Source organism: Dipodomys spectabilis, unplaced genomic scaffold, assembly GCF_019054845.1.
Source record: "Dipodomys spectabilis isolate Male_0828 unplaced genomic scaffold, ASM1905484v1 ptg000693l, whole genome shotgun sequence".
NCBI lineage: Eukaryota > Metazoa > Chordata > Mammalia > Rodentia > Heteromyidae > Dipodomys > Dipodomys spectabilis.
This window is the reverse complement of record NW_024871370.1, coordinates 317,094-343,403: the sequence shown is the minus strand read 5'-3', so window position 1 is coordinate 343,403 and position 26,310 is coordinate 317,094. Positions and strand designations below refer to the sequence as shown.

The 26,310-nt window shown below is 51.6% G+C and overlaps 1 protein-coding gene across 2 annotated transcripts in view; it reads left to right on the top strand.

Annotated features, from left to right (window-relative positions):
• Positions 1–26,310, top strand: part of Inpp5a (inositol polyphosphate-5-phosphatase A) — a 229,349-nt gene that overhangs the window by 41,119 nt on the left and 161,920 nt on the right. For both annotated transcript variants that reach the window (XM_042672306.1, XM_042672307.1), the window contains exon 2: positions 10,248–10,289. In XM_042672306.1, coding sequence (XP_042528240.1) covers positions 10,248–10,289 — 42 coding nt within the window. The remainder of the gene's footprint in view (positions 1–10,247; positions 10,290–26,310) is intronic.

The window sequence follows — 26,310 nt, the reverse complement described above, 5'->3', positions numbered from 1 at the left end:
TTTTGGTTATGGTTTTCTGATTTTCTAATTGGTTAATCTCTGCTCTCAATTTGGTTATCTGGCTTCGTCTAGTAGCTTTAGGTCCCATTTTTTTCTTGTTTTTCTAGCTGTTTTAGTTGCAACATGAGATTATTTACTTGGTCTGTCTCCATTCTCTTGATGTGGGCACTGAGGGCAATAAATTTGCCCCTCGCGTGTGGCAGTTTTACCGGTAGGTTTGGAGCAGCGTGGTGCGTGTGGTAGTTTTACTGGTAGGTTTGGAGCAGCGTGGTGTGTGTGGTAGTTTTACCGGTAGGTTTGGAGCAGCGTGGTGCGTGTGGTAGTTTTACCGGTTGTATGTGGTGGTTAGGAGAGTGTGGCACATGTGATTTAGCAGCAGTGTGACTGTTAGGGTGCAGGGTGTGTGTGTGTGCATGCGTGGGCATGTGCACATGTTGGTACTGTTAGGGTGCAGGGTGTGTGTGTGTGCATGCGTGGGCGTGTGCACATGTTGGTACTGTTAGGGTGCAGGGTGTGTGTGTGTGCATGTGTGGGCGTGTGCACATGTTGGTACTGTTAGGGTGCAGGGTGTGTGTGTGTGCATGCGTGGGCGTGTGCACATGTTGGTACTGTTAGGGTGCAGGGTGTGTGTGTGTGCATGCGTGGGCGTGTGCACATGTTGGTACTGTTAGGGTGCAGGGTGTGTGTGTGTGCATGCGTGGGCGTGTGCACATGTTGGTACTGTTAGGGTGCAGGGTGTGTGTGTGTGCATGCGTGGGCGTGTGCACATGTTGGTACTGTTAGGGTGCAGGGTGTGTGTGTGTGCATGCGTGGGCGTGTGCACATGTTGGTACTGGGGCTTGCACTCAGGGCCTAGGCAATCTCCCTTAGCTTTCTTGCTGAGTCACATATTCACTTCTGGCCCATTTTGCTGTGTGAATTGGAGACAAGAGCCTCACAAACTCTTACCTAGACTGGAAACTGAGCTTTGAACTGCAGTCCTCAGATCTCAGCCTCCTGGGTCACCAGGAGTACAGGTGTGAGCCACCTTGCTGTGAATGTTTCATCTGAAGACAAAACAAACACAAAATCTGATCGGGGAAAGTATTTGAATCTTCATCCTACATAATCATACACACGTATGTACTTAGAACCTGTTAATTAAAGGTGTAGTTTTCTGTGCTGTATAATGAACCTCCATGCACTGTCTCCAATTGTGTTTCTGTGTGGGATTTGGCATCCATCAGGGAGATCCTATGTGGTCTCAGGCTGCAGTCAGCTTGTGGGCAGGGCTGGTGTCCATTAGGCAGGTCCTGTGTGGGTCTGGGCTGCAGTCAGTGTGGGGCAGAGCTGGTTAACTCACCTGGGCTTGTGGAGTGCAGGCTCTGCCTTTAGGCCACTCCAGGCTGTTTCCTGTAGCAGTGTATCTGTGGCCTGTCTCTGCGTGTTCTGTATTGTGTGTGCTCTGTTACACTCATTCTTCTGGAACATTCTAACTGATTCTGTTAGAGTGATGTTATTAGCAGCTTGTGCAGAGGGCTTTTGTTGTTTAGGATTTTTCTTTTTTAAGATTTGACCTCTGGAAACAATCCTATTTTAAATATGTTTTGAGAAGAATTTTATGGTGGTTGGAGAAAACAAAGGCATGTGCTTTTTGCCACGTAGCAACAGACACATGCAGGACTGCACCAGCCATGGGCTGAGCCTGGAGTCCTTAGAGGTGGTTTTGGTGTTTCTTTTTGATAAATAGTTAAATAAATAGATAAAAAATACCTGTGTTAGCCAAGTATGGGTTGTGATTGTGAGCAGGTGTGACCAGAGCTGCCTGGGAAAAGGCTAGTCACCAGAAACCCCGGTGTAGGCAAGGCAGCATGGCATGGCAGTATGGACATGGCGGTGTAGACATGGCGATGTGGACGTGGCAGCGTGGACATGGCAATGTGGACACGGCAGCGTGGACATGGCAGTGTGAACATGGCGGTGTGGACATGATGGTGTGGATGTGGCAGTGTGGATGTGGCAGTGTAGACATGGTAGTGTGGACATGGCAGTGTGAACATGGCGGTGTGGACGTGATGGTGTGGATGTGGCAGTGTAGACATGGTAGTGTGGACATGGCAGTGTGAACATGGTGGTGTGGACGTGATGGTGTGGATGTGGCAGTGTAGACATGGTAGTGTGGATGTGGCTGTGTGGACATGGTAGTGAGGATGTGATGGTGTAGACGGCGGTGTGGATGTGGCTGTGTGGGCATGGTAGTGTGGATGTGGCAGTGTAGACATGGTAGTGTGGATGTGATGGTGTAGACAGCGGTGTGGCTGTGGCTGTGTGGGCATGGTAGTGTGGATGTGATGGTGTAGACGGCGGTGTGGCTGTGGCTGTGTGGACATGGTAGTGTGGATGTGGCAGTGTAGACATGGTAGTGTGGATGTGATGGTGTAGACGGCGGTGTGGCTGTGGCTGTGTGGGCATGGTAGTGTGGATGTGGCAGTGTAGACATGGTAGTGTGGATGTGATGGTGTAGACAGCGGTGTGGCTGTGGCTGTGTGGGCATGGTAGTGTGGATGTGATCGTGTGGACATGGTAATGTGGATGTGGTGGTGTGGACATGGCGATGTGGATGTGGCGGTGTAGACATGGTGGTGTGGAGGTGATGCTGTGGACATGGCAGTGTGGAGGTGGTGGTGTGAACATGGTGGTGTGGACGTGATGGTGTGGATGTGATGGTGTGGACATGGTGGTGTGGAAATGGTGGTGTGGTCATGGCAGTGTGGACGTGGCACTGTGGATGTGGTGGTGTGGACGTGGCACTGTGGATATGGCCGTGAGGACATGGTAGTGTGGATGTGATGGTGTGGACATGGCAGTATGGATGTGGCCGTGGTGTGGACATGGTGGTATGGACGTGGTGGTGTGGACGTGGCAGTGTGGACATGGTAGTGTAGATGTGGCCATGTGAACATGGTGGTGTGGACGTGGTGCTGTGGACGTGGTGCTGTGGATGTGGTGCTGTGGATGTGGTGGTGTGGACATGGTGATGTGGAGGTGGTGGTGTGGACATGGTGGTATGGACGTGGCAGTGTGGATGTGGCAGCGTGGACATAGCGGTGTGGAAGTGATGCTGTGGATGTGGCGGTGTGGAGGTGATGGTGTGGACATGGTAGTGTGGAAGTGATGCTGTGGATGTGGTGGTATGGACGTGATGGTGTGGACATGGTGGTGTGGATGTGGTGGTGTGGACATGGTAGTGTGGATGTGATGATGTGGACATGGTGGTATGGACATGGTGGTATGGACGTGATGATGTGGACATGGTGGTGTGGACATGGTGTTATGGACGTGGCAGTGTGGACATGGCACTGTAGATGTGGTGGTGTGGACGTGACGCTGTGGATGTGGTAGTGTGGATATGGTGGTGTGGACATGGTGGTATGGCCGTGGCAGTGTGGATGTGGCACTGTAGACATGGTGGTGTGGACGTGGCGCTGTGGATGTGGTGGTGTGGAGGTGATGGTGTGGACGTGGTAGTGTGGATGTGGTGGTGTGGACATGGTGATGTGGACGTGATGGTGTGGACATGGTGGTATGGCCGTGGCAGTGTGGATGTGGCACTGTAGATGTGGTGGTGTGGATGTGGCACTGTAGACGTGGTGGTGTGGACGTGGTGGTGAGGACATGGCATGTAAACATGGTGGTGTGGACATGGCGGTATGGATGTGACATTGTAAACATGACCGTGTGGTAGTATGGCTGTGTGGCCTGCAAAGAGCAGCTCTGGTAGGAAAGTTTGTCCTCTTTGCAAAGACACTGTGGTGGGTTAGGGTTTAACTTTATCAAAGCTTCTGGCATGGATGCATGATATAAAATGACTTTTGTCTTTTGTCTTGGTAGAGCACTTGCTTAACTGTGTGCATGCTGTGTGTATACAGGTGTGGGTTGGTGTTCCTGTGCAGGGAACATGCTTAAAATTGTGTGTGCACACTTCTGTGTGTGTGCATGTGGGTTGGCGCCCCTGGAAGAAGGCTTGCTGACTGTGGGGCGGCGGGCCCATGTGTGCGTGGGTCTGGGTTGGCACCCTCATGCACCTGCATTTTGATGTCTGAAGTTTCAGTGAAGAGCTGCTTGCAGTGTTCATTGGCTTTTGCAGGTATCTTTCTTCTGTTCCTCTCAGCAAGCCTTGGGGACCCAGTGCAGATGTGGCTGGATATGGTGGGGGTGGGGACTGCGCTCAGCAGGGGCAGGGCGTTCATCCCATTCTGCAGGTCCTAGGAACATTTTGCCCCAGTGAGCATTTACCATGGCTTGTTAGTTCCTATACTTGATGTGAAAAGAATGGAGGTAAATATGGTAACTTAGGCATTTCCGGAGGTTGTGTTTTCCCAACACATCTGTAGGGATGTCAGGAAAGGCAGACTATAGGTCACGTGTCAGGTGGAAATGCAGTTTTACTTCTGCTGGGATTACGGCCTGTCTCCTTGTCCCCTATTCAGCTCCGCTGGTTGGTGGCCCTGGGTGTTGCTACATGGAATCACCCCTTCACTTTGTTCTTCCTTCCTTCCTTCCTCTCCCTTCTCTTCTTTATCACCATTTTTACTTGAGACAGGATCTCAAATAATAAATAAATAAAGCCAGGCTGGCTTTGAACTCATGATCCACCTGTCTCCGCCTCCCGAGTGCTGGGATGCGTGTGCGTGCGACAGCACGGGCACACATCGGTCTTCCTTTTCATGGTTACTTTGGCTACTTGACAGTTCTAGGTGGATGTTAGAATTTTTCTTTTTGCAACACAAAAGGAAAAAAAGGTGGGATTTTGATACAGAATTTACTCTGTAAATGTCGCCTGTGTGTTGGTCTCCTAGCAGTATTCCTATCCCAGGCTTGAACATATCTTTTTTTTTTTTTTTTTTTTTGGGTCTGGTCGTGGGGCCTGCACTCTGGGCCTGGGCGCTGTCCCTCAGCTCTTCAGCTCAAGGTTAGTGCTCTACCACTTGAGCCACAGCGTCACTTTTGGCTTCTTTTTTTTTTTTTTTTGCTTATGTGGTGCTGAGGAATCGAACCCAGGGCCTCAAGCATGCAAGGCAAGCACTCTACCACTGAGCCACCTTCCCAGCCCTTGAACATATCTTGCTTAACTTCTTCCGGCAATACTTTGTAGTTTTTAGTGTCTAGGTGTTTTGTCTCCTTGTTAAGTTTGCCCTTAAGACTTTATTTAATTTTTTGCTGGTCCTGGGGCTTAAACTGAGGGCCTGGGTGCTGTCTCTGAGAGTTTTTTTGTTTTGTTTTTTGCTTAAGTTTATTGCTCTCTCATTTGAGTCACAATTCCACTTCTGGCTTTTTGGTGGTTAATTGGAGATACATCTCACAGACTTCCCTGCTTGGGCTGGACTCCTGAGTAGCTAGAATTACAGGTATGAGCCACTGACACCCGACCCTAAGTGTTTTGTTGTTTATGATACTATTGTTCATGGAATTGTTTTCTTAATATCCTTTTTGGATTGTTATGGTTAATATAAAAATGATACTGACGCCAGGCGCTGGTGGCTCACGCCTGTACTCTTGGCTACTCAGGAGGCTGAGATCTGAGGATTGTGGTTCAAAGCCAGCCTTGGCAGGAAAGTCTGTGAGACTCTTATTTCCAATTAACCACCAGAAAACCAGAAGTGACACTGTGGCTCAAGTGGTAGAGCACTCACTTTAAGCTGAAGAGCACAGGGATAGTGCCCAGGCCCAAGCCCAGACAGAGTTCAAGCCCCATGGTGGACAAAAAAAAAAAAAAAGACACTGATAATTGTGTGATTTGTGTCTTGCCACAACTTGCTACAATGTTTTAAGTTTGCTTTTCTTTCTTTCTCCTCTTCCTCTCTTTCTGTCTCTGTGCATATAATTCTTAGGCTTTTGTCATGTCTGTGGAAGTGGCGCTGTGGCTCAAGTGGTAGAGCACTAGCCTTGACCTGAAGAGCTGAGGAACAGCTCCTAGGCCCACAGTTTAAACCCCATGACTGACTACAAACCAAAAGTTTATAAAGTCTTGTCTGTGAGCAGAGATCCTTTTCTTTTCTGCCTGAGCCCAGATGTCTTTATTTCCTTTTCTAACGGATGGCCCTGACCAGGACACCCGTGGTGCAGTGAGTGGCTGAGGTCTTAGAGGAAAAGCTCCGTCCTTCTCTGTTGGCGTGATACTGGCTGCAAGTTGTTTAGTTGAGTGTAGAATTATGGGCACTTCCCCTGGGTTCCTTTCTTTGCTCCTTCCCCGTCCCGAAGACTTGCGTCCCTATTTTTACCGTGAGAGCAGCTATTGTTTTATATTTTCTTCTGATTCCTTGTGGTTTCAAGTTTCCAGTTTACCTTCTGAATGTATCTGGAGTCTGTTTTGTTTGTGGAATAAAGGAAGGGTCTGATAGTGCATTTTGAAAGTAAATATTGGCCCGCTTGGCCTAGGGTTCCTTGTCCATAGTGGCCTTCCCTTGCGGTTCGAGTGCCTCATCTCCCCCACCCCTCCTGGCCTCTTTGCCTTCAGGGCTCCAGTCTTTATGGTGTCTTTATGCTGTCCTGACACTTTTGCCTTCCTCTGGTGTTAATGTTATTTTTTAGGGGCATACCAGCAGACGTGCTAAAAGCCAGTCGCCACTCAATGTGTTTCCTGTGAAAATGACATTTTTTGATCAAGGGCATTTTTTGCTTTTGAGTATTTTAGAAATGGATTGATTTTTTTTTTTTTTTTTTTTTTGGGTCTGGTCATGGGGCCTGAACTCTGGGCCTGGGCACTGTCCCTCAGCTCTTCAGCTCAAGGCTAGCGCTCTACCACTTGAGCCGCGGCGCCACTTCCGGCTTTTTTCTTTTTTCTTATGTGTTGCTGAGGAATTGAACCCAGGGCCTCGAGCATGCAAGGCAAGTGCTCCACCACGGAGCCACCTTCCCAGCCCAGAAATGGATTGATTTTCAAATCCTTCCACCCTGATAGAGTCACTGCCCTGGAGTAGCCATTGTGCTTGGCAGCAGCTCACCTCCCTGTGTCTCTCCACCTTGAAGGGTTGGCTTCCGTGAGCTTGAATTGCCTGGGAGAGAGGATGGGGCCATAACTGATGGAATATCTGGATTTAGATACAGAGGATTGGTGCAAACGAGAAATATCTTCAGGATTCTGAGGATTCTAAAACTTCAACAACTCTAAGAATGTAGAGTGCTGTGGGCAGCTTCGGCATGCAGGTTTGTGTAGACTGTTTCAGTTCTTTTGGGCTTATGTTCCTGGGAGTGGACTCCCTGGCCACATAGTAGTCCAGGTTTAGCATTTCAAAGGCTTGCCGCACTATACCCTCTGGATGGGTCTTGCTAGAAGCTTCCTGCTTCTCTCAGGCTTCCCTATGCCTCAGATTCTAGCAACCCAGCAGCTGTGTGGTGCACTGTGGCTTTGGATTTGCATTTCCTCCAGGACTAATGATGTGCAGCATCTACGGGTACCAGGGGCATCTGTCCCTGTGTTCACCCAGCTCAAGGTTGTCTCTGTGATGCTCTGTTGCTGTGCTCTGCTCTGTGAATGAGGAGGGAGCAGGGGAGGGAGCTGGGTCCTCCGGTGTGTGTGTGTGTGTGTGTGTGTGTGTGTGTGTGTGTGTGTGTGTGTGTCAGAGAGCCTGGGAGTTGTGAAGTGTCTTAGATCTCCTCTGCTCTCCTGGGGTCTGTAAGGCACTTATTCCTTGCCAGCATTTCCTGTCATTCGCTTATCTACAGTTTTACCTTCTTGATTGCCAGAACCATCAGCCAGAAAAATTAGGCTGTGCCAGTGTAGGAGTAGCCCCAGGTGGGCCGGTGCCCCGGGTTTCAGCAGTGAGGTGACATTTGGGCAGGGCTATGAGTGGTCAGCCTCTCAGAGCCTCTCTGTTCGGAGTCCACAGCCATGGTACTTGGACTTCATCAGCCAGGCTGAGGTGAACTAGGCCATCAGTCCCAGTAGCTGGGTAGGATTTGTTACTCTAATTTTCTTTATTGTGGTATAAAACACATTCCACTTAGCACCCTGGCTGACCTTCAGTGTTTACCTCGGCAACATGGACTGTGGTTGGGTTGTTTTACAGGGGTCTGAGATGCTCCTGGGACAGCCCCCACCTCCGCCCACTGGACACGGACTCCGAGTCCTCACTGTGAGACTTCTGACTAAGCAGCAGGCGCACAGCGGGTGGCACCCCTCAGGCCTGCTGTAGGTGTGACCACTGCCACTCCTGGTGGAGCTGGCACCAAGTCAAGGAGCGCTGGTGGCCTGGGGCTCTGCAGGGCGTTGGGAAGGGCAGAGTGCTGCTCCTCTTAGGCCAGCGCTTGGCCTCTCTGATCCTGAGGGTTTCCGGCCTATGTGTGTGAGCATGTGTACATGGCTCTAGGTTCTCTCTCAGTGTCTCTACAAGGGCCTCTCCAGAGCCCTTCCTACTGCCCTTCTCCCACCTGGGACACACGGGCGCCCCTGGGCTGTGGGCTGCATCTCATGCTCCAGAAAGCACTACTGAGGCCATCCTCCTGCAAGCAGCCTTGGTCCAGGCATGTGTGGAAATAAGCTGCTGTATGGCTTCTTGCCTGTTGCTGTGTTCCAAGCAGCCATGTTGTTTCCATCCCAATGACCCAAGTGGAGGAGAGAGTGGGACTGTGGGTCCTCTGGAACATGGGCTGCTGTGTGTGCCTGACTGGTCCAGGGAGGATTGCAGTATGTCACAGAGAAGCTCACAGACTGCAGCCTCTGGATGGAGCTGGGCTCCCTCTTGTGGAGTACAGCCCCCACTGTTGATGGGGATGGAGAACAGTCCCCGTGTGGATGGAGAACAGTCCCCGTGTGGATGGGAGAACAGTCCCCGTGTGGATGGGAGTACAGTCCCCGTGTGGATGGGAGTACAGTCCCCGTGTGGATGGAGTACAGTCCCCGTGTGGATGGAGTACAGTCCCCCTGTAGATGGAGTACAGTCCCCGTGTGGATGGGAGAACAGTCCCCGTGTGGATGGAGTACAGTCCCCGTGTGGATGGAGTACAGTCCCCGTGTGGATGGAGAACAGTCCCCGTGTGGATGGAGTACAGTCCCCGTGTGGATGGAGTACAGTCCCCGTGTGGATGGGAGAACAGTCCCCGTGTGGATGGGAGAACAGTCCCCGTGTGGATGGGAGTACAGTCCCCGTGTGGATGGGAGTACAGTCCCCGTGTGGATGGAGTACAGTCCCCGTGTGGATGGAGTACAGTCCCCCTGTAGATGGAGTACAGTCCCCGTGTGGATGGAGTACAGTCCCCGTGTGGATGGAGTACAGTCCCCGTGTGGATGGGAGTACAGTCCCCGTGTGGATGGAGTACAGTCCCCATGTGGATGGAGTACAGTCCCCGTGTGGATGGAGTACAGTCCCCGTGTGGATGGGAGTACAGTCCCCGTGGGGATGGAGAGTACAGTCCCCGTGTGGTTGGAGTACAGTCCCCGTGTGGATGGAGTACAGTCCCCGTGTGGATGGAGTACAGTCCCCGTGTGGATGGAGTACAGTCCCCGTGTGGATGGGAGTACAGTCCCCGTGTGGATGGAGTACAGTCCCCGTGTGGATGGAGAACAGTCCCCGTGTGGATGGAGAACAGTCCCCGTGTGGATGGAATACAGTCCCCGTGTGGATGGAGTACAGTCCCCGTGTGGATGGAGTACAGTCCCTGTGTGGATGGAGTACAGTCCCCGTGTGGATGGAGAACAGTCCCCGTGTGGATGGGAGTACAGTCCCCGTGTGGATGGAGTACAGTCCCCGTGTGGATGGAGTACAGTCCCCGTGTGGATGGGAGTACAGTCCCCGTGTGGATGGAGTACAGTCCCCGTGTGGATGGAGAACAGTCCCCGTGTGGATGGAGTACAGTCCCCGTGTGGATGGAGTACAGTCCCCGTGTGGATGGGAGTACAGTCCCCGTGTGGATGGAGTACAGTCCCCGTGTGGATGGAGAACAGTCCCCGTGTGGATGGGAGTACAGTCCCCGTGTGGATGGAGTACAGTCCCCGTGTGGATGGAGTACAGTCCCCGTGTGGATGGAGTACAGTCCCCGTGTGGATGGAGTACAGTCCCCGTGTGGATGGGAGTATGGCTCCGTGTGGATGGGTAGGTACGGCCCCCATGTGGATTTGTGTTACAGCTTTCCCTATGTGGTTGGGGTGTCCTGTGTAGGTGCCAAGCTACTCGTATTTATCTCCAGAGTTCTTTCATCAAACCTTTTGCTTGGCTGTGTGGAGCACCATCTGTTCTAACTACTCTCTTTTCTCTTTTCTTAACTTACAGCCGGAAAACCTGCAGAAGAACTGGCTCCGGGAGTTCTACCAGGTAAGAGCTGCTGTGTGTGTGTCGTGCAGGACAGTCACCCAGGGGTGAGTATTTCTTTAGTTGTGTGTCTATGTGGAGATCACAGCAGGTCCACATGGAGGGCAGTGTAGGTGACACTGGCTAGATCCTAGCATGATTAGATTGGCTTCATATCTTCTTCAGAAGCAGTGGATGTTGTGCCTTGGTTCGCCTCAGGTCATGTTCCACACTATGATGGTCTCCCAGCCAGGATACCCAGAACCCAGGTGGGGGTACTACTTTCTGAGGCTGAGTACCTGCATCATTATGGGAGGAAGCCATTGCTTCTCAGGAGAATTTCAAGTTGAGGTGTGAGCAGAGGCCCAGACTGGTGCTGTGGGTCCAGTGGGACATTGGTGGGTTAGTGGAACATTGGTGGTCTAGTGGGACATTGGTGTTCTAGTGGAACATTGGTGGTCTAGTGGGACATCGAACATTGGTAGTTTAGTGCGACATTGAACATTGGTATTCTAGTGGAACATTGGTGTTCTAGTAGAACATTGGTGATTTAGTTGGACATTGGTGGTTTAGCGGGACATTGGTGGTTTAGTGGGACAGTGGTGGTTTAGTGGAACATTGGTAATTTAGTGGAACATTGAACATTGGTGGTTTAGTGAGATATTGGTGTACTAGTAGAACATTGGTAATTTAGTGGAACATTGAACATTGGTGGTTTAGTGGGACATTGGTAACTAGTGGAACATTGAACATTGGTGGTTTAGTGGGACATTGGTGTTCTAGTGGAACATTGTTGGTTTAATGGGATGTTGAAGTCCTCCATGAGCTCCTTAATCCTCTGTGACCTGGAACAATGCAATAATGGGAGACTGGATCATGCAACTGAGATTTTGGGTACCAGGGGACCTGTAGCCTTCCACTGGCAACAGATCCTGAGGTCCCATTAATCAAAGTTTTTATTGGTCTTGTGCAAGGAAGTAAGGTACAAACTTCAACATGTAATGCATGTGATGATATTTTGCATACAAGTGGTAGGTGACCTTTTTATTTGGGGAAGGAGGGTTAAACAGTAGAGAGCCTTCAATTTGCGTAAACCTAGGTCTACCCTTAGGTTCCTGAACAGTTTAGGGTAGAATCTGAGTTCCCTTAAGCCAGGACTGATTGACCTTTCCAGGAAAACTGTGTTCTCAGAGTGTATTGGGAGAAGGCATTCCTACTCCCAGTCCTTTCCTGCTTTCACAGTGGGACACTGAGGGGTCTAGTAGAATATTAATGTATCTAGTGGAACTTTGGTGGGTCTAGTGGAACTTCGGTGGGTCTAGTGGGACATTGGTGTACCTAGTGGAATTTTGGTGGGTCTATTGGGACATTGGTGTACCTAGTGTAACTTTGGTGGGTCTAGTGGGACATTGGTGTACCTAGTGGAACTTTGGTGGGTCTAGTGGGACATTGGTGTACCTAGTGGAACTTTGGTGGGTCTAGTGGGACATTGGTGTACCTAGTGGAACTTTGGTGGATCTAGTGGAACTTTGGTGGGTCTAGTGGGACATTGGTGTACCTAGTAGAACTTCGGGGGGTCTAGTGGGACATTGGTGTACCTAGTGGGACATTGGTGTGCCTAGTGGAACTTTGGTGGGTCTAGTGGGACATTGGTGTGCCTAGTGGAACTTTGGTGGGTCTAGTGGGACATTGGTGTGCCTAGTGGAACTTTGGTGGATCTAGTAGAACTTTGGTGGGTCTAGTGGGACATTGGTGTACCTAGTGGAACTTTGGTGGGTCTAGTGGGACATTGGTGGGTCTAGTGGGACATTGGTGTACCTAGTGGAACTTTGGTGGGTCTAGTGGAACATTGGTGTACCTAGTGGAACTTTGGTGGGTCTAGTGGGACATTGGTGTACCTAGTGGAACTTTGGTGGGTCTAGTGGCACATTGGTGTACCTAGTGGAACTTTGGTGGGTCTAGTGGAACATTGGTGTACCTAGTGGAACTTTGGTGGGTCTAGTGGAACTTTGGTGGGTCTAGTGGGACATTGGTGTACCTAGTGGAACTTTGGTGGGTCTAGTGGAAAATTGGTGTACCTAGTGGAACTTTGGTGGGTCTAGTGGGACATTGGTGTACCTAGTGGAACTTTGGTGGGTCTAGTGGGATGTTGGTGGGTCTAGTGGGATGTTGGTGGGTGTCACTTTGAAGAGACAGCTGGTGGGCTCTACATTCTCTCAGTATATGTTCTTTTGGGGAGATGGGATTCGCATGGTCCTGAGGTTGTCCCGGATGGGTGATAGTAATCATCTCGGGAGGGAATTTGTGAAAATCTTGAGGATGAGAAGGCTGTGCCTGTCGATAGATGCAGGCATGTCCTATTTGTGATTCATGCTGGAAAGCACTAGAAGGTTAAACAGCCCCTGGCCCACCTCTACCCCCAGCTTTGCTCCATGGGTGTGGACAGGAGTGGGCCTCAGCAGGGGCTCAGTCTTAGTGGGGAGGGCAGAAGGACAGGGTGAACACAGACGCTCACACCTGTGGTCTCTCAGTTTGTTCGTGGTGCAGGCTGGGTAGGACTCAGGGCCATCTGTAGGCCCCAGACCATGCTGGACCTCGGGGAGTAGCCTTGGTTCTGTGTGCCAAATCCTCACATCTCAGGTGATGACAGAAGATAGATGTATCTGCCCTGTCATTTGGAGATGGGGTTCTTCACTAACCATCCAGCATTCATGAACCTTTCCTTAGTATGTTTGGTTCTGAGATGGGGAATGGAGGCAGATCTCTGGGGAGCAGTGGAAGGAAAGTTTGGTGGGGCAGGGGTGAGATTGGGCCACGTGGGAGGCTGGAGGTCTGGGAGGTGTCAGGTGGTGAATGATAGCGGGTATTCCTGTCTCTCAGGGTGGGAGTGATGAGGGAGAGCCCTGTTGAAGAGGGTCTCAGGTGGCGAGAAACAGGGAAGGACTCTTTCAGAGGAGGGTCTAGTTGATCTGGAAATGATGGCCAGGACCTGGGGGACATGGATTTTGCTTCATTAGCTACTGGTCCTTTGGCAGTCGTGGGTTTAGTGCCATAGAGTGAGTCTGTGTGTGGATGTAGACACCACAAAAGCTAGGGACCTGTGTCCCTCCTGACCTTGCAGTCCCTGGAAGGGATAGTACACCTTCTTTGGCTGAACAGGGACCAGATGGGCCTGAAGAGTTATAGATTGGCATGGGTGACAGCCACAGTAGGCAGCAGTAGTACCTAGATGGTTTGGAACTAGCTCTAAAGGTGTTTCAGGGCCTACCACCTGTCTAGAATTTTCCAAAGTAAAATAACCTTCCACATGATAGCAAGGCTGATGGAGGATGTGGTGTGGGAAGAGGTGCTGGGCAGCTTGGATCTGATAGGACGCGCTCCAAACTCTTTGGTATGCTGGGGCACTGTGTGGCCAAAGGGAACCCTGGCTCCTCCCACAGGGAGTGCTTGGGCTGTCTGATCTCTGGGAATGTGGTTGGTGTGCCGAATGACCTGTCTATCCTGTGTCCCTGCCATCCGACCTTTCTATCCTGTGTCCCTGCCGTCCGACCTGTCTATCCTGTGTCCCTGCCATCCGACCTGTCTATCCTGTGTCCCTGCCGTCGACCTGTCTATCCTGTGTCCCTGCCGTCTGACCTGTCTATCCTGGGTGCTATCCTGTGTACCTGCCTCCTGCGGAAGGGACTCCGTGCTATTCCAGGGCACCTTGTGGGTGTTTTTTTTTTTTTGTCAGTCGTGGGGCTTGAACTCTAGGCCTGGGTGCTGTCCCTGAGCTCTTTGGTTCAAGGTTAGTGCTCTAGTGCTTGAGCCACAGCGCTACTTCTGGCTTTTTCTGTTTATGTGGTGCTGAGGCATCAAACCCAGGGTCTCAGGCATGCGAGGCAAGTGCTCTACCACTGAGCACCTTTCCAGCCCATTATGGGTGCCTTATAGGGTTCTCCTGCTGTCCTGCTATCCAGCCATCCTCTTGCATACATTTGCTCTGAATTGGAGGGATATAGGAATGAGCTTGCAGCTCTTGCTCTGAAGTGTGTGGTGAAGGCTGGTGCTGTGAGAATTGGGGAGTGTGAGAACCGGAGCACCCCATGCGCCCCCGTTCTGGCCTAGTGTGTTGTGTGTAGTGGTCCAGATGTACCCACAGCAGCTTTCAGAGCCATTACTTCATCCCATTCACACAGACAATCATACAGCATTCATTCAGTAGCTGTAGACTCTCTGGCGCATGCCAGAGTGAACAGAACACACCCAGAGTGTGAGTCTCACCGTGGCTCAGGGAGGAGAGGCAGCTTCTCTCCTGGGGTGGTCATGGAAGGTCTGGGGGCAGGGGGGCCCTGGGAGCCGCCTCATCTGGGCTGGGCATGGAAGGGTGGGGCAGGGGCTAACCTGAGACTGGAAGTTCGAAGGAGCTGTCTGCCGTTGGCTGACTGAGTCTTCAGTGGTGTGGCTGAGATAGTAAGGATGCTAATGGACCCTCTGAAATGGTGTCCTTGGCTTTGTGCTCTCAGAAGTGGGGTCTCATCTGCCTGCACATTGCTGTCCCCCAAGCACACATGGTATATGTGTAGCAGTTACTTGTTTTTTTTTTTTTTGGGTCCGGTCGTGGGGTCTGAACTCTGGGCCTGGGCGCTGTCCCTCAGCTCTTCAGTTCAAGGCTAGCGCTCTACCACTTGAGCCACAGCGCCACTTCTGGCTTTTTTCTTTTTGCTTATGTGGTGCTGAGGAATCGAACCCAGGGCCTCGAGCATGCAAGGCAAGCGCTCTACCACTGAGCCACCTTCCCAGCCCCTGTAGCAGTTACTTGTTAACAAAGCAGAAAAGTATAAACAAATGTTTGTTCTATTTCTCTTTCTCCTCCAGCTTGATATACATTTAACTCGTAGTATATGTCTGTGTGTGGTATTGGGAAAAATGTGCCTTCCATCAGTGGGTCACAGATGTATGCCTATTAACACATACGGTGTTTCTGTAGCTTCTTGGCATTCCGTGGTAGGTGGTGGTGTTTGTGTGGTTTCCCCCGCCTCTTTGTTTTTAGTACTGGGGATTGAACCTGGCACTTCACTTAAACCTTCTCTCCAGCCCTTTTGCTCTTAGTTTCTTTTTCAGATAGGGTTTCTCTCTAACTTTACCTGGGCTGACCTCAAACCAACATCCTTCTCGCTCTGCTTCCTGTGTAGCTGGCAATATAGACATGGAACACCATACCTGGTCAAGTTTTCACCTTTGACGTTGCTTCTATTGAGGGACTTTTAGATTGTTGGAGTTTTGTTCATGGTAGCTATAAGGATGTACTTTTAAACAAGAGACAATGTTGCTTATACACATATAAAATGAGCAGGTATTGAAGATTTTGTAATTGTGATAATAACCATTTTGTGTTTAGTGTTAAGAGCCAGTAAAATATGAACTGGGTCAAAAAATCAGAGACAGAGAGATCCTCCCATCAGCAATTCTGATATGAATTTTTTCAGCAGATGCAGTACTAGCCAATATTTATAGGGTAGAATAATGTGCCTTATTTCACTGTCAGTTTAACTCCCAGATCTTTAAAGTAGTTCAGAGATAACCCAAATAGGTGAGATAAACAGACACTCAGCGTTTTTGTCCACTTAGAAGTTTTCTTTTCTTTTCCTTTCTTTCCTTTCCTTTTCTATCTTTCTTTTTTTTTTTGTTTTTTGGTCAGTCGTAGGGCTTGAACTCTGTGCCTGGGCACTCTTCAGCTCTTCAGCTCAAGGCTAGCGCTCTACCACTTGAGCCATAGCACCACTTCCAGTTTTCTGGTGGTTTATTGGAGATAAAAGTCTCACAGCCTTTCCTGCCCAGTCTGGCTTTGAACCGTGATCCTTAGATCTCAGCTTCCTGAGTAGCTAGGATCATAGGCGTGAGCCACTGGTGCCCGGACCACTTAGAAGTGTTTTTATAGTGTTTCCTGACAGACATGTCTGTCCTGCTTGCATGGATGAACAGGTTTACCCTCTGGGCTTAAGAAAACGCCAGTGAGTTTCAAACACTCCACGACAAGCAGTGCAGTGGTTCCTATGGGAAGGACCGAGGGAGGCCAGCCCTGCGCTTTCCAGGCCAGTGCGCAGTGGAGTGACGTTCACACCTAGTACTTGTCACAGATCACCTGTAGGTAAAGAGGCAGGGAAGTGTGGCCTGTAATGAGAAAACCGAGTGGTAGCCGTGGCCAGTTTTACTGATCTTGAGGAACCTGCTTTTGGCATTTCTGATTGTGTGTCTATTCTCTTCCTATTTTTCTCTTCCACTGATTTCTGCTTTTCCTTGTTTTCTTTGTGCTACTCTGGATTTAATTTGCTCTTTTGTATCTAGTTTCTGAGGATGGGAAACAAAAGTTACCAATGTCAGAAATTTAACCTGAGGTATTATCACTAAAGAATATAGAAAACAAAAAGACAATAAGGCAATGCCATTAATAACTTTATGCCAATAAATTTGAAATTTTTAATGACGAAGATATTTTTGGAAAAAGAAGATAACCAAGTTTACTGAAGAAGCAATAAGTGCACTCATTCCTATTCATTAAACTAAGGTTTTGCTCATCTCCTTTTTACAAAAACCCCTGTAACTAGATGGTGTCACTGGTTAATTCTGACAAACAGTTCAGGAAGAGGCTGTAACAGTTCTGCAGAAACTGCCCAATAGTGTTGCGTCACCACCGGTCCTTTAACTCATCCACCCTATGACAGGGCGTGAGGGCATTCTGATTCCAAAGCAGACGGGGACATTAAATGAGATAGACTCTATCCTCCATGAATATACGTGCAATGTTCTTAAAAATTTAGCAAATGAAAGCAGTGAACCAGTATGCACACGTATTCATACATGAATATTAACAGTGCATGTTTTAGCATAAACATGCTATTTGTGGGGATGTGGTTCCAATTGCTTTTTCAGATACCCAGACCAACAGATGCTCAAATCCCCTTTATACAACGGTGTAGTGTTTGCATGTAGCCCATGATGTCCTTCCTACTTTAAATTATCTCTAGATGACTTCTTTTCTTAACAATGCAAATGGTTAATATCCTGTGTTTTATGGAAAATGGCACAAAAATCTGCATATGTTCCCCAGATAGTTTCAACTTGTGGTCTGCTGAATCCATGGACACATAACACAGGTAATGTGTGTGCCACATGTGTGTTTGCACAAGGCAGACTGCCGGGCAGACCACCCCTCCCCGAAAGTTTGTCTCTGCACTGTGGTGTGTTATCTGCTCATACCTGTGGGTCTGTTTCTCAATCTCTTTTGAACAATGATCCGTGCCTCATCTATCTGTCAAGAACGTTCTATCTTGTTTGCTATAGCTTTATGTTAAGTCTTAAAAACAGAACATGAGTTCACCAATTTTGTCAACCTACTTCAGCTTTTAAGTTCCTTTACTCATCTTGCCCATATGTTTTAAAACTGTATTGTGACTTCTTCCACAACCTTCTGAAAATTTTTTTTTGAAACAAGTTCTCACAATGTTAGTCCAGTCTGTCTTCAAACTCACAGGCCTCTTCTTCAGTGTCCTAAAGTGCAGGGATTACAGAACTGTGCTACCGTGCCTGGCTCCAGATGGATTTTTATGGAAACTGCATTGAACCAGTAGATCTGATATGAAGAATTCACATGTTAAGATGCTTGAGTTTTTCAATCATAAAGATGTAATATCTCTCAAGTCTCTTAGTTTTTCAATCATTAAGATGCAATATCTCTCAAGTTCTTGATATCTTCTCTGATTTCTTTCATCCATGTTTCATAGCTGTCAGTGTATAGATGTTGACATACTTTATCCAAATATTTTACTTTTGTTCCAGTGCTAATATATTTCTTAAATTGGGTTTCCCATTGTTTATAGTTAATTTAAAAAAAAGATGTTTTCCTACAGACCTTGTATGTTAAAAGCTAATAAGTTCACTTAGCATATACAGAGCAGACCACCGTGGATGGTCGTGATTTTCTCTGGATGGTCAGTCATGTCTTCCTGAAACAGAGTTGTTTCTGCCTTCCGTGCTTGTTTCCAAGCACCAGTGAGGTCCATCAGCAGCATAATGAATGGAGAGGTGGCGGGGGATCTAGGCAGATTTACAAGGCTAGAAGTGTCAACAGCCCCAGGGGCTGACTTGGTCTCAGACTTGAACATCACAGCAGCCATGATTGCAGCTCAGATTTTATACTCTTCATGCTGACCGAGTCAGGGTAAAGGCACTTGAGTACAATCCCAGCAGGTGCACAGGGGAGACTGAGGCTGGAGCTACTGCTGGCTCCACCCCTATCCTGAGAGGGTCAGTCCAGGCTCCTGGGCAAGTGACCTTGTGGCTCTGCTGTGTGGGTGGGACTAGGAGGCTGCATAATTGGTGGTGTAGGGAGTGGTGCCCCGAGGCTGCAGCAATCCTCTTCTGGCTACCTTACTGTGCAAAGGGGTGGGGCTTGTCTGTTCCTCTTCACTGCCCTGAACTGCTAGCACGGCCTGAATGAATGAATGAATTTGAAAGCAAAGCATCTTTTCAGGAACAGCAGTGGTGAAAGCATCCAGTTGAGGTGGTTGAGGCTGGAATAGGAATAGGGGCATGCAGAGGGCTGGGGCCTGCTGTGGAGCTTCAGGTCTTTGCCCTTGACAGTTCACATGGAAGGTAGCGCGTTCTTGTCTGACAGTAGGGATGCTAAGGGCTGGTGACCGGGGAGAACATGTCTGGAAGGAGGCCCACCGAGGCTGGTCTTGAACTTGTGAACTAAAGCCATGCACGGCTCCAGCATTTTAAGTAGCCATGTCTGTAGGAACACCTCACCTCACGTGTCTCTGATTAACAATCTTCGATAGGCTATTGGTAAAGGGAAATACAGGTAGCCTCAAGTACGGATGAACACTTCCCTAGAAATGAGTCTCTAGCGGAAACCCCTGCAAGCAGCTTTCATAACTGTGTCTTAGCATTGTGAAAGACATCAGAATCCTGCCAGGGAAGCCCCACACCTCTTGAGCAGTCTGATGGCTGAAGAGCTGGGCCCTTTTGACCCACCATGAAGAGGCACTGTGGCTGTGAGCCCATTGTAGGCCACAGAGCTCAAACCCTCCTACTGGTCCACCCTCCTGTGTGATTGTGAGCCGGTGGGGCAGCATCTCTGCACCTTGGTGTGCTGGTGCCACGGCACTCACTGCGGGTCGGCGAGGAGCAATGGAGCCACTGTTGATGCCCTGCGGATGGCTACCAGGCCTGCGTGAGGGCACCGCTGTGGTGGCAGCCTACAGCCTGTCACACCTGTCTCCTTGAGGGGGAAAGAAGGGGGGGTACAGATCTGAGTTCTCCTCACGCTCAGAAAGCTGGGGTGCTGGTAAAAGACAGACAGAGACTACGCTAAAAAGACCATAGGCTGGCTACCAGTTGCATGCAGAATAGGAGGCCTCTGCCTCTGGTGGACTGGCCAAAGACATCTTTCTGTCCCAGGAGAAACTCCTTGTAAGGCATATATGGAATTTCAGGTTTCCTAGGAGGCTTTTTTAAAGCACTAAAAAAGAATTAGGTGAAACTGATTCTAATAAATGTGTCCAGCCAAGCTTCTGGTTCAAACATGTAGCACCTCAACCACATGACTGACACTTTCCTTACTTTTGTGTTTCTTTGGGAACTGGGTGGGTTTTCTAGTATGAACAGACAGGCAGGCGTGGGAGCAGGCAGCAGCTATACTGTGGACAGTCAGACCTGAGAGGAGGCAATGGCTGTACTATGCACAGTCAGCCTGAGAGGAGGCAGTGACTGTACCGTGGACAGTCAGCCTGAGAGGAGACAGTGGCTGTACTGTGAACAGGTGGGTCTGAGAGGAGGCAGGGGCTGTACCGTGGACAGTCAGTCTGAGAGGAGGCAGTGACTGTAAGGTGGACAGTCAGCCTGAGAGGAGGCAGTGACTGTACTGTGGACAGTGAGCCTGAGAGGAGACAGTGACTGTACCGTGGACAGTCAGCCTGAGAGGAGGCAGTGACTGTACCGTGGACAGTCAGTCTGAGAGGAGGCAGTGACTGTACCATGGACAGTCAGTCTGAGAAGAGGCAGTGACTGTACCGTGGACGGTCAGCCTGAGAGGAGGCAGTGGCTGTACTGTGCACAGTCAGCCTGAGAGGAGGCAGTGATTATACTGTGGACAGTCAGCCTGAGAGGAGGCAGTGACTGCAAGGTGGACAGTCAGCCTGAGAGGAGGCAGTGGCTGTACTGTGCATAGTCAGCCTGAGAGGAGGCAGTGGCTGTACTGTGCACAGTCAGCCTGAGAGGAGGCAGTGACTGCAAGGTGGACAGTCAGCCTGAGAGGAGACAGTGACTGTACCGTGGACAGTCAGTCTGAGAGGAGGCAGTGGCTGTACTGTGCACAGTCAGCCTGAGAGGAGGCAGAGGCTGTACTGTGCATAGTCAGCCTGAGAGGAGGCAGTGGCTGTACTGTGCACAGTCAGCCTGAGAGGAGGCAGTGACTGCAAGGTGGACAGTCAGCCTGAGAGGAGACAGTGACTGTACCGTGGACAGTCAGTCTGAGAGGAGGCAGTGGCTGTACTGTGCACAGTCAGCCTGAGAGGAGGCAGAGGCTGTACTGTGCATAGTCAGCCTGAGAGGAGACAGTGGCTGTACCGTGAACAGGTGGGTCTGAGACGAGGCAGTGGCTGTACCGTGGACAGTTAGGCCTGAGAGGAGGCAGTGGCTGTACCGTGGACAGTCAGTCTGAGAGGAGGCAGTGACTGTACCATGCACAGTCAGCCTGAGAGGAGGCAGTGGCTGTACTGTGCACAGTCAGCCTGAGAGGAGGCAGTGGCTGTACTGTACACAGTCAGCCTGAGAGGAGGCAGTGGCTGTACCGTGGACAGTCAGCCTGAGAGGAGGCAGTGACTGTACTGTGGACAGTCAGTCTGAGAGGAGGCAGTGGCTGTACCATGGACAGTCAGCCTGAGAGGAGGCAGTGGCTGTACTGTGGACAGTCAGCCTGAGAGGAGGCAGTGACTGTACTATGCACAGCAGCCTGAGAGGAGGCAGTGACTGTACTGTGGACAGTCAGTCTGAGAGGAGGCAGTGACTGCAAGGTGGACAGTCAGCCTGAGAGGAGACAGTGACTGTACCGTGGACAGTCAACCTGAGAGGAGGCAGTGGCTGTACTGTGGACAGTCAGACCTGAGAGGAGGCAGTGGCTGTACTGTGCCACAGTCAGCCTGAGAGGAGGCAGTGGCTGTACTGTGGACAGTCAGACCTGAGAGGAGGCAGTGGCTGTACTGTGGACAGTCAGCCTGAAAGGAAGCAGTGGCTGTACTGTGCACAGTCAGCCTGAGAGGAGGCAGTGGCTGTACTGTGCACAGTCAGCCTGAGAGGAGGCAGTGGCTGTACTGTGCACAGTCAGCCTGAGAGGAGGCAGTGACTGTACTGTGGACAGTCAGTCTGACAGGAGGCAGTGACTGTACTGTGGACAGTCAGCCTGAGAGGAGGCAGTGACTGTACTGTGCACAGTCAGCCTGAGCGGAGGCAGTGACTGTACTGTGGACAGTCAGTCTGACAGGAGGCAGTGACTGCAAGGTGGACAGTCAGCCTGAGAGGAGGCAGTGGCTGTAAGGTGGACAGTCAGCCTGAGAGGAGGCAGTGGCTGTACTGTGCACAGTCAGCCTGAGAGGAGGCAGTGACTGTACCGTGCACAGTCAGCTTGAGAGGAGGCAGTGACTGTACTGTGGACAGTCAGTCTGAGAGGAGGCAGTGACTGCAAGGTGGACAGTCAGCCTGAGAGGAGGCAGTGGCTGTACTGTGCACAGTCAGCCTGAGAGGAGGCAGAGGCTGTACTGTGCATAGTCAGCCTGAGAGGAGACAGTGGCTGTACCGTGAACAGGTGGGTCTGAGACGAGGCAGTGGCTGTACCGTGGACAGTTAGGCCTGAGAGGAGGCAGTGGCTGTACCGTGGACAGTCAGCCTGAGAGGAGGCAGTGACTGTACCATGCACAGTCAGCCTGAGAGGAGGCAGTGGCTGTACTGTGCACAGTCAGCCTGAGAGGAGGCAGTGGCTGTACTGTACACAGTCAGCCTGAGAGGAGGCAGTGGCTGTACCGTGGACAGTCAGCCTGAGAGGAGGCAGTGACTGTACTGTGGACAGTCAGTCTGAGAGGAGGCAGTGGCTGTACCATGGACAGTCAGCCTGAGAGGAGGCAGTGGCTGTACTGTGGACAGTCAGCCTGAGAGGAGGCAGTGACTGTACTGTGCACAGCAGCCTGAGAGGAGGCAGTGACTGTACTGTGGACAGTCAGTCTGAGAGGAGGCAGTGACTGCAAGGTGGAGAGTCAGCCTGAGAGGAGACAGTGACTCTACCGTGGACAGTCAGCCTGAGAGGAGGCAGTGGCTGTACTGTGGACAGTCAGACCTGAGAGGAGGCAGTGGCTGTACTGTGCCACAGTCAGCCTGAGAGGAGGCAGTGGCTGTACTGTGGACAGTCAGACCTGAGAGGAGGCAGTGGCTGTACTGTGGATAGTCAGCCTGAAAGGAGGCAGTGGCTGTACTGTGCACAGTCAGCATGAGAGGAGGCAGTGGCTGTACTGTGCACAGTCAGCCTGAGAGGAGGCAGTGGCTGTACTGTGCACAGTCAGCCTGAGAGGAGGCAGTGGCTGTACTGTGGACAGTCAGTCTGACAGGAGGCAGTGACTGTACTGTGGACAGTCAGCCTGAGAGGAGGCAGTGACTGTACTGTGCACAGTCAGCCTGAGAGGAGGCAGTGACTGTACTGTGTACAGTCAGTCTGACAGGAGGCAGTGACTGCAAGGTGGACAGTCAGCCTGAGAGGAGGCAGTGGCTGTAAAGTGGACAGTCAGCCTGAGAGGAGGCAGTGGCTGTACTGTGCACAGTCAGCCTGAGAGGAGGCAGTGGCTGTACCGTGGACAGTCAGCCTGAGAGGAGGCAGTGGCTGTACCGTGGACAGTCAGCCTGAGAGGAGGCAGTGACTGTACTGTGCACAGCAGCCTGAGAGGAGGCAGTGACTGTACTGTGGACAGTCAGTCTGAGAGGAGGCAGTGACTGCAAGGTGGACAGTCAGCCTGAGAGGAGACAGTGACTGTACCATGGACAGTCAGCCTGAGAGGAGGCAGTGGCTGTACCGTGGACAGTCAGCCTGAGAGGAGGCAGTGGCTGTACCGTGGACAGTCAGCCTGAGAGGAGGCAGTGGCTGTACCGTGGACAGTCAGCCTGAGTGGAGGCAGTGGCTGTACCGTGGACAGTCAGCCTGAGAGGAGGCAGTGGCTGTACCGTGGACAGTCAGCCTGAGAGGAGGCAGTGGCTGTACCGTGGACAGTCAGCCTGAGAGGAGGCAGTGGCTATACCGTGGACAGTCAGCCTGAGAGGAGGCAGTGGCTGTACCGTGGACAGTCAGCCTGAGAGGAGGCAGTGGCTGTACCGTGGACAGTCAGCCTGAGAGGAGGCAGTGGCTGTACCGTGGACAGTCAGCCTGAGAGGAGGCAGTGGCTGTACCGTGGACAGTCAGTCTGAGAGGAGGCAGTGGCTGTACTGTGCACAGTCAGCCTGAGAGGAGGCAGTGGCTATACTGTACACAGTCAGCCTGAGAGGAGGCAGTGGCTGTACCGTGGACAGTCAGCCTGAGAGGAGGCAGTGACTGTACTGTGGACAGTCAGTCTGAGAGGAGGCAGTGGCTGTACCATGGACAGTCAGCCTGAGAGGAGGCAGTGGCTGTACTGTGGACAGACAGCCTGAGAGGAGGCAGTGACTGTACTGTGCACAGCAGCCTGAGAGGAGGCAGTGACTGTACTGTGGACAGTCAGTCTGAGAGGAGGCAGTGACTGCAAGGTGGACAGTCAGCCTGAGAGGAGACAGTGACTGTACCGTGGACAGTCAGCCCGAGAGGAGGCAGTGGCTGTACTGTGGACAGTCAGACCTGAGAGGAGGCAGTGGCTGTACTGTGCCACAGTCAGCCTGAGAGGAGGCAGTGGCTGTACTGTGGACAGTCAGACCTGAGAGGAGGCAGTGGCTGTACTGTGGACAGTCAGCCTGAAAGGAGGCAGTGGCTGTACTGTGCACAGTCAGCCTGAGAGGAGGCAGTGACTGTACTGTGCACAGTCAGCCTGAGAGGAGGCAGTGACTGTACTGTGTACAGTCAGTCTGACAGGAGGCAGTGACTGCAAGGTGGACAGTCAGCCTGAGAGGAGGCAGTGGCTGTAAGGTGGACAGTCAGCCTGAGAGGAGGCCGTGGCTGTACTGTGCACAGTCAGCCTGAGAGGAGGCAGTGGCTGTACCGTGGACAGTCAGCCTGAGAGGAGGCAGTGGCTGTACCGTGGACAGTCAGCCTGAGAGGAGGCAGTGGCTGTACCGTGGACAGTCAGCCTGAGAGGAGGCAGTGACTGTCCTGTGTACAGTCAGTCTGACAGGAGGCAGTGACTGTACTGTGCACAGTCAGTCTGAGAGGAGGCAGTGGCTGTACTGTGCACAGTCAGTCTGAGAGGAGGCAGTGACTGCAAGGTGGACAGTCAGCCTGAGAGGAGGCAGTGGCTGTAAAGTGGACAGTCAGCCTGAGAGGAGGCAGTGGCTGTACTGTGGACAGTCAGCCTGAGAGGAGGCAGTGGCTGTACCGTGGACAGTCAGCCTGAGAGGAGGCAGTGGCTGTACCGTGGACAGTCAGCCTGAGAGGAGGCAGTGGCTGTACCGTGGACAGTCAGCCTGAGAGGAGGCTGTGGCTGTACCGTGGACAGTCAGCCTGAGAGGAGGCAGTGGCTGTACCGTGGACAGTCAGCCTGAGAGGAGGCAGTGGCTGTACCGTGGACAGTCAGCCTGAGAGGAGGCAGTGACTGTACTGTGCACAGTCAGCCTGAGAGGAGGCAGTGACTGTACTGTGGACAGTCAGTCTGAGAGGAGGCAGTGACTGCAAGGTGGACAGTCAGCCTGAGAGGAGGCAGTGGCTGTAAAGTGGACAGTCAGCCTGAGAGGAGGCAATGGCTGTACCGTGGACAGTCAGCCTGAGAGGAGGCAGTGGCTGTACCGTGGACAGTCAGCCTGAGAGGAGGCAGTGGCTGTACCGTGGACAGTCAGCCTGAGAGGAGGCAGTGGCTGTACCGTGGACAGTCAGCCTGAGAGGAGGCAGTGGCTGTACCGTGGACAGTCAGTCTGAGAGGAGGCAGTGGCTGTACCGTGCACAGTCAGCCTGAGAGGAGGCAGTGGCTGTACCGTGGACAGTCAGCCTGCGAGGAGGCAGTGGCTGTACCGTGGACAGTCAGCCTGAGAGGAGGCAGTGGCTGTACCGTGGACAGTCAGCCTGAGAGGAGGCAGTGGCTGTACCGTGGACAGTCAGTCTGAGAGGAGGCAGTGGCTGTACCGTGCACAGTCAGCCTGAGAGGAGGCAGTGGCTGCACTGTGGACAGTCAGCCTGAGAGGAGGCAGCAGCTATACTGTGCACAGTCAGCCTGAGAGGAGGCAGCGGCTGTACTGTGCACAGTCAGCCTGAGAGGAGGCAGTGGCTGTACCGTGGACAGTCAGCCTGAGAGGAGGCAGTGACTGTACTGTGCATAATCAGCCTGAGAGGAGGCAGTGACTGTACTGTGCACAGTCAGCCTGAGAGAAGGCAGTGGCTGTACCGTGGACAGTCAGCCTGAGAGTAGGCAGTGGCTGTACTGTGGACAGTCAGCCTGAGAGGAGGCAGTGGCTGTACTGTGCAGTCAGCCTGAGAGGAGGCAGTGGCTGTACCGTGGACAGTCAGCCTGAGAGGAGGCAGTGACTGTACTGTGCACAGTCAGCCTGAGAGGAGGCAGTGACTGTACTATGGACAGTCAGTCTGAGAGGAGGCAGTGACTGCAAGGTGGACAGTCATCCTGAGAGGAGACAGTGACTGTACCGTGGACAGTCAGTCTGAGAGGAGACAGTGGCTGTACCGTGCACAGTCAGCTTGAGAGAAGGCAGTGGCTGTACTGTGCACAGTCAGACCTGAGAGGAGCCAGTGACTGTACTGTGTACAGTCAGTCTGAGAGGAGGCAGTGGCTGTACTATGGACAGTCAGTCTGAGAGGAGGCAATGACTGTACCGTGGACAGTCAGCCTGAGAGGAG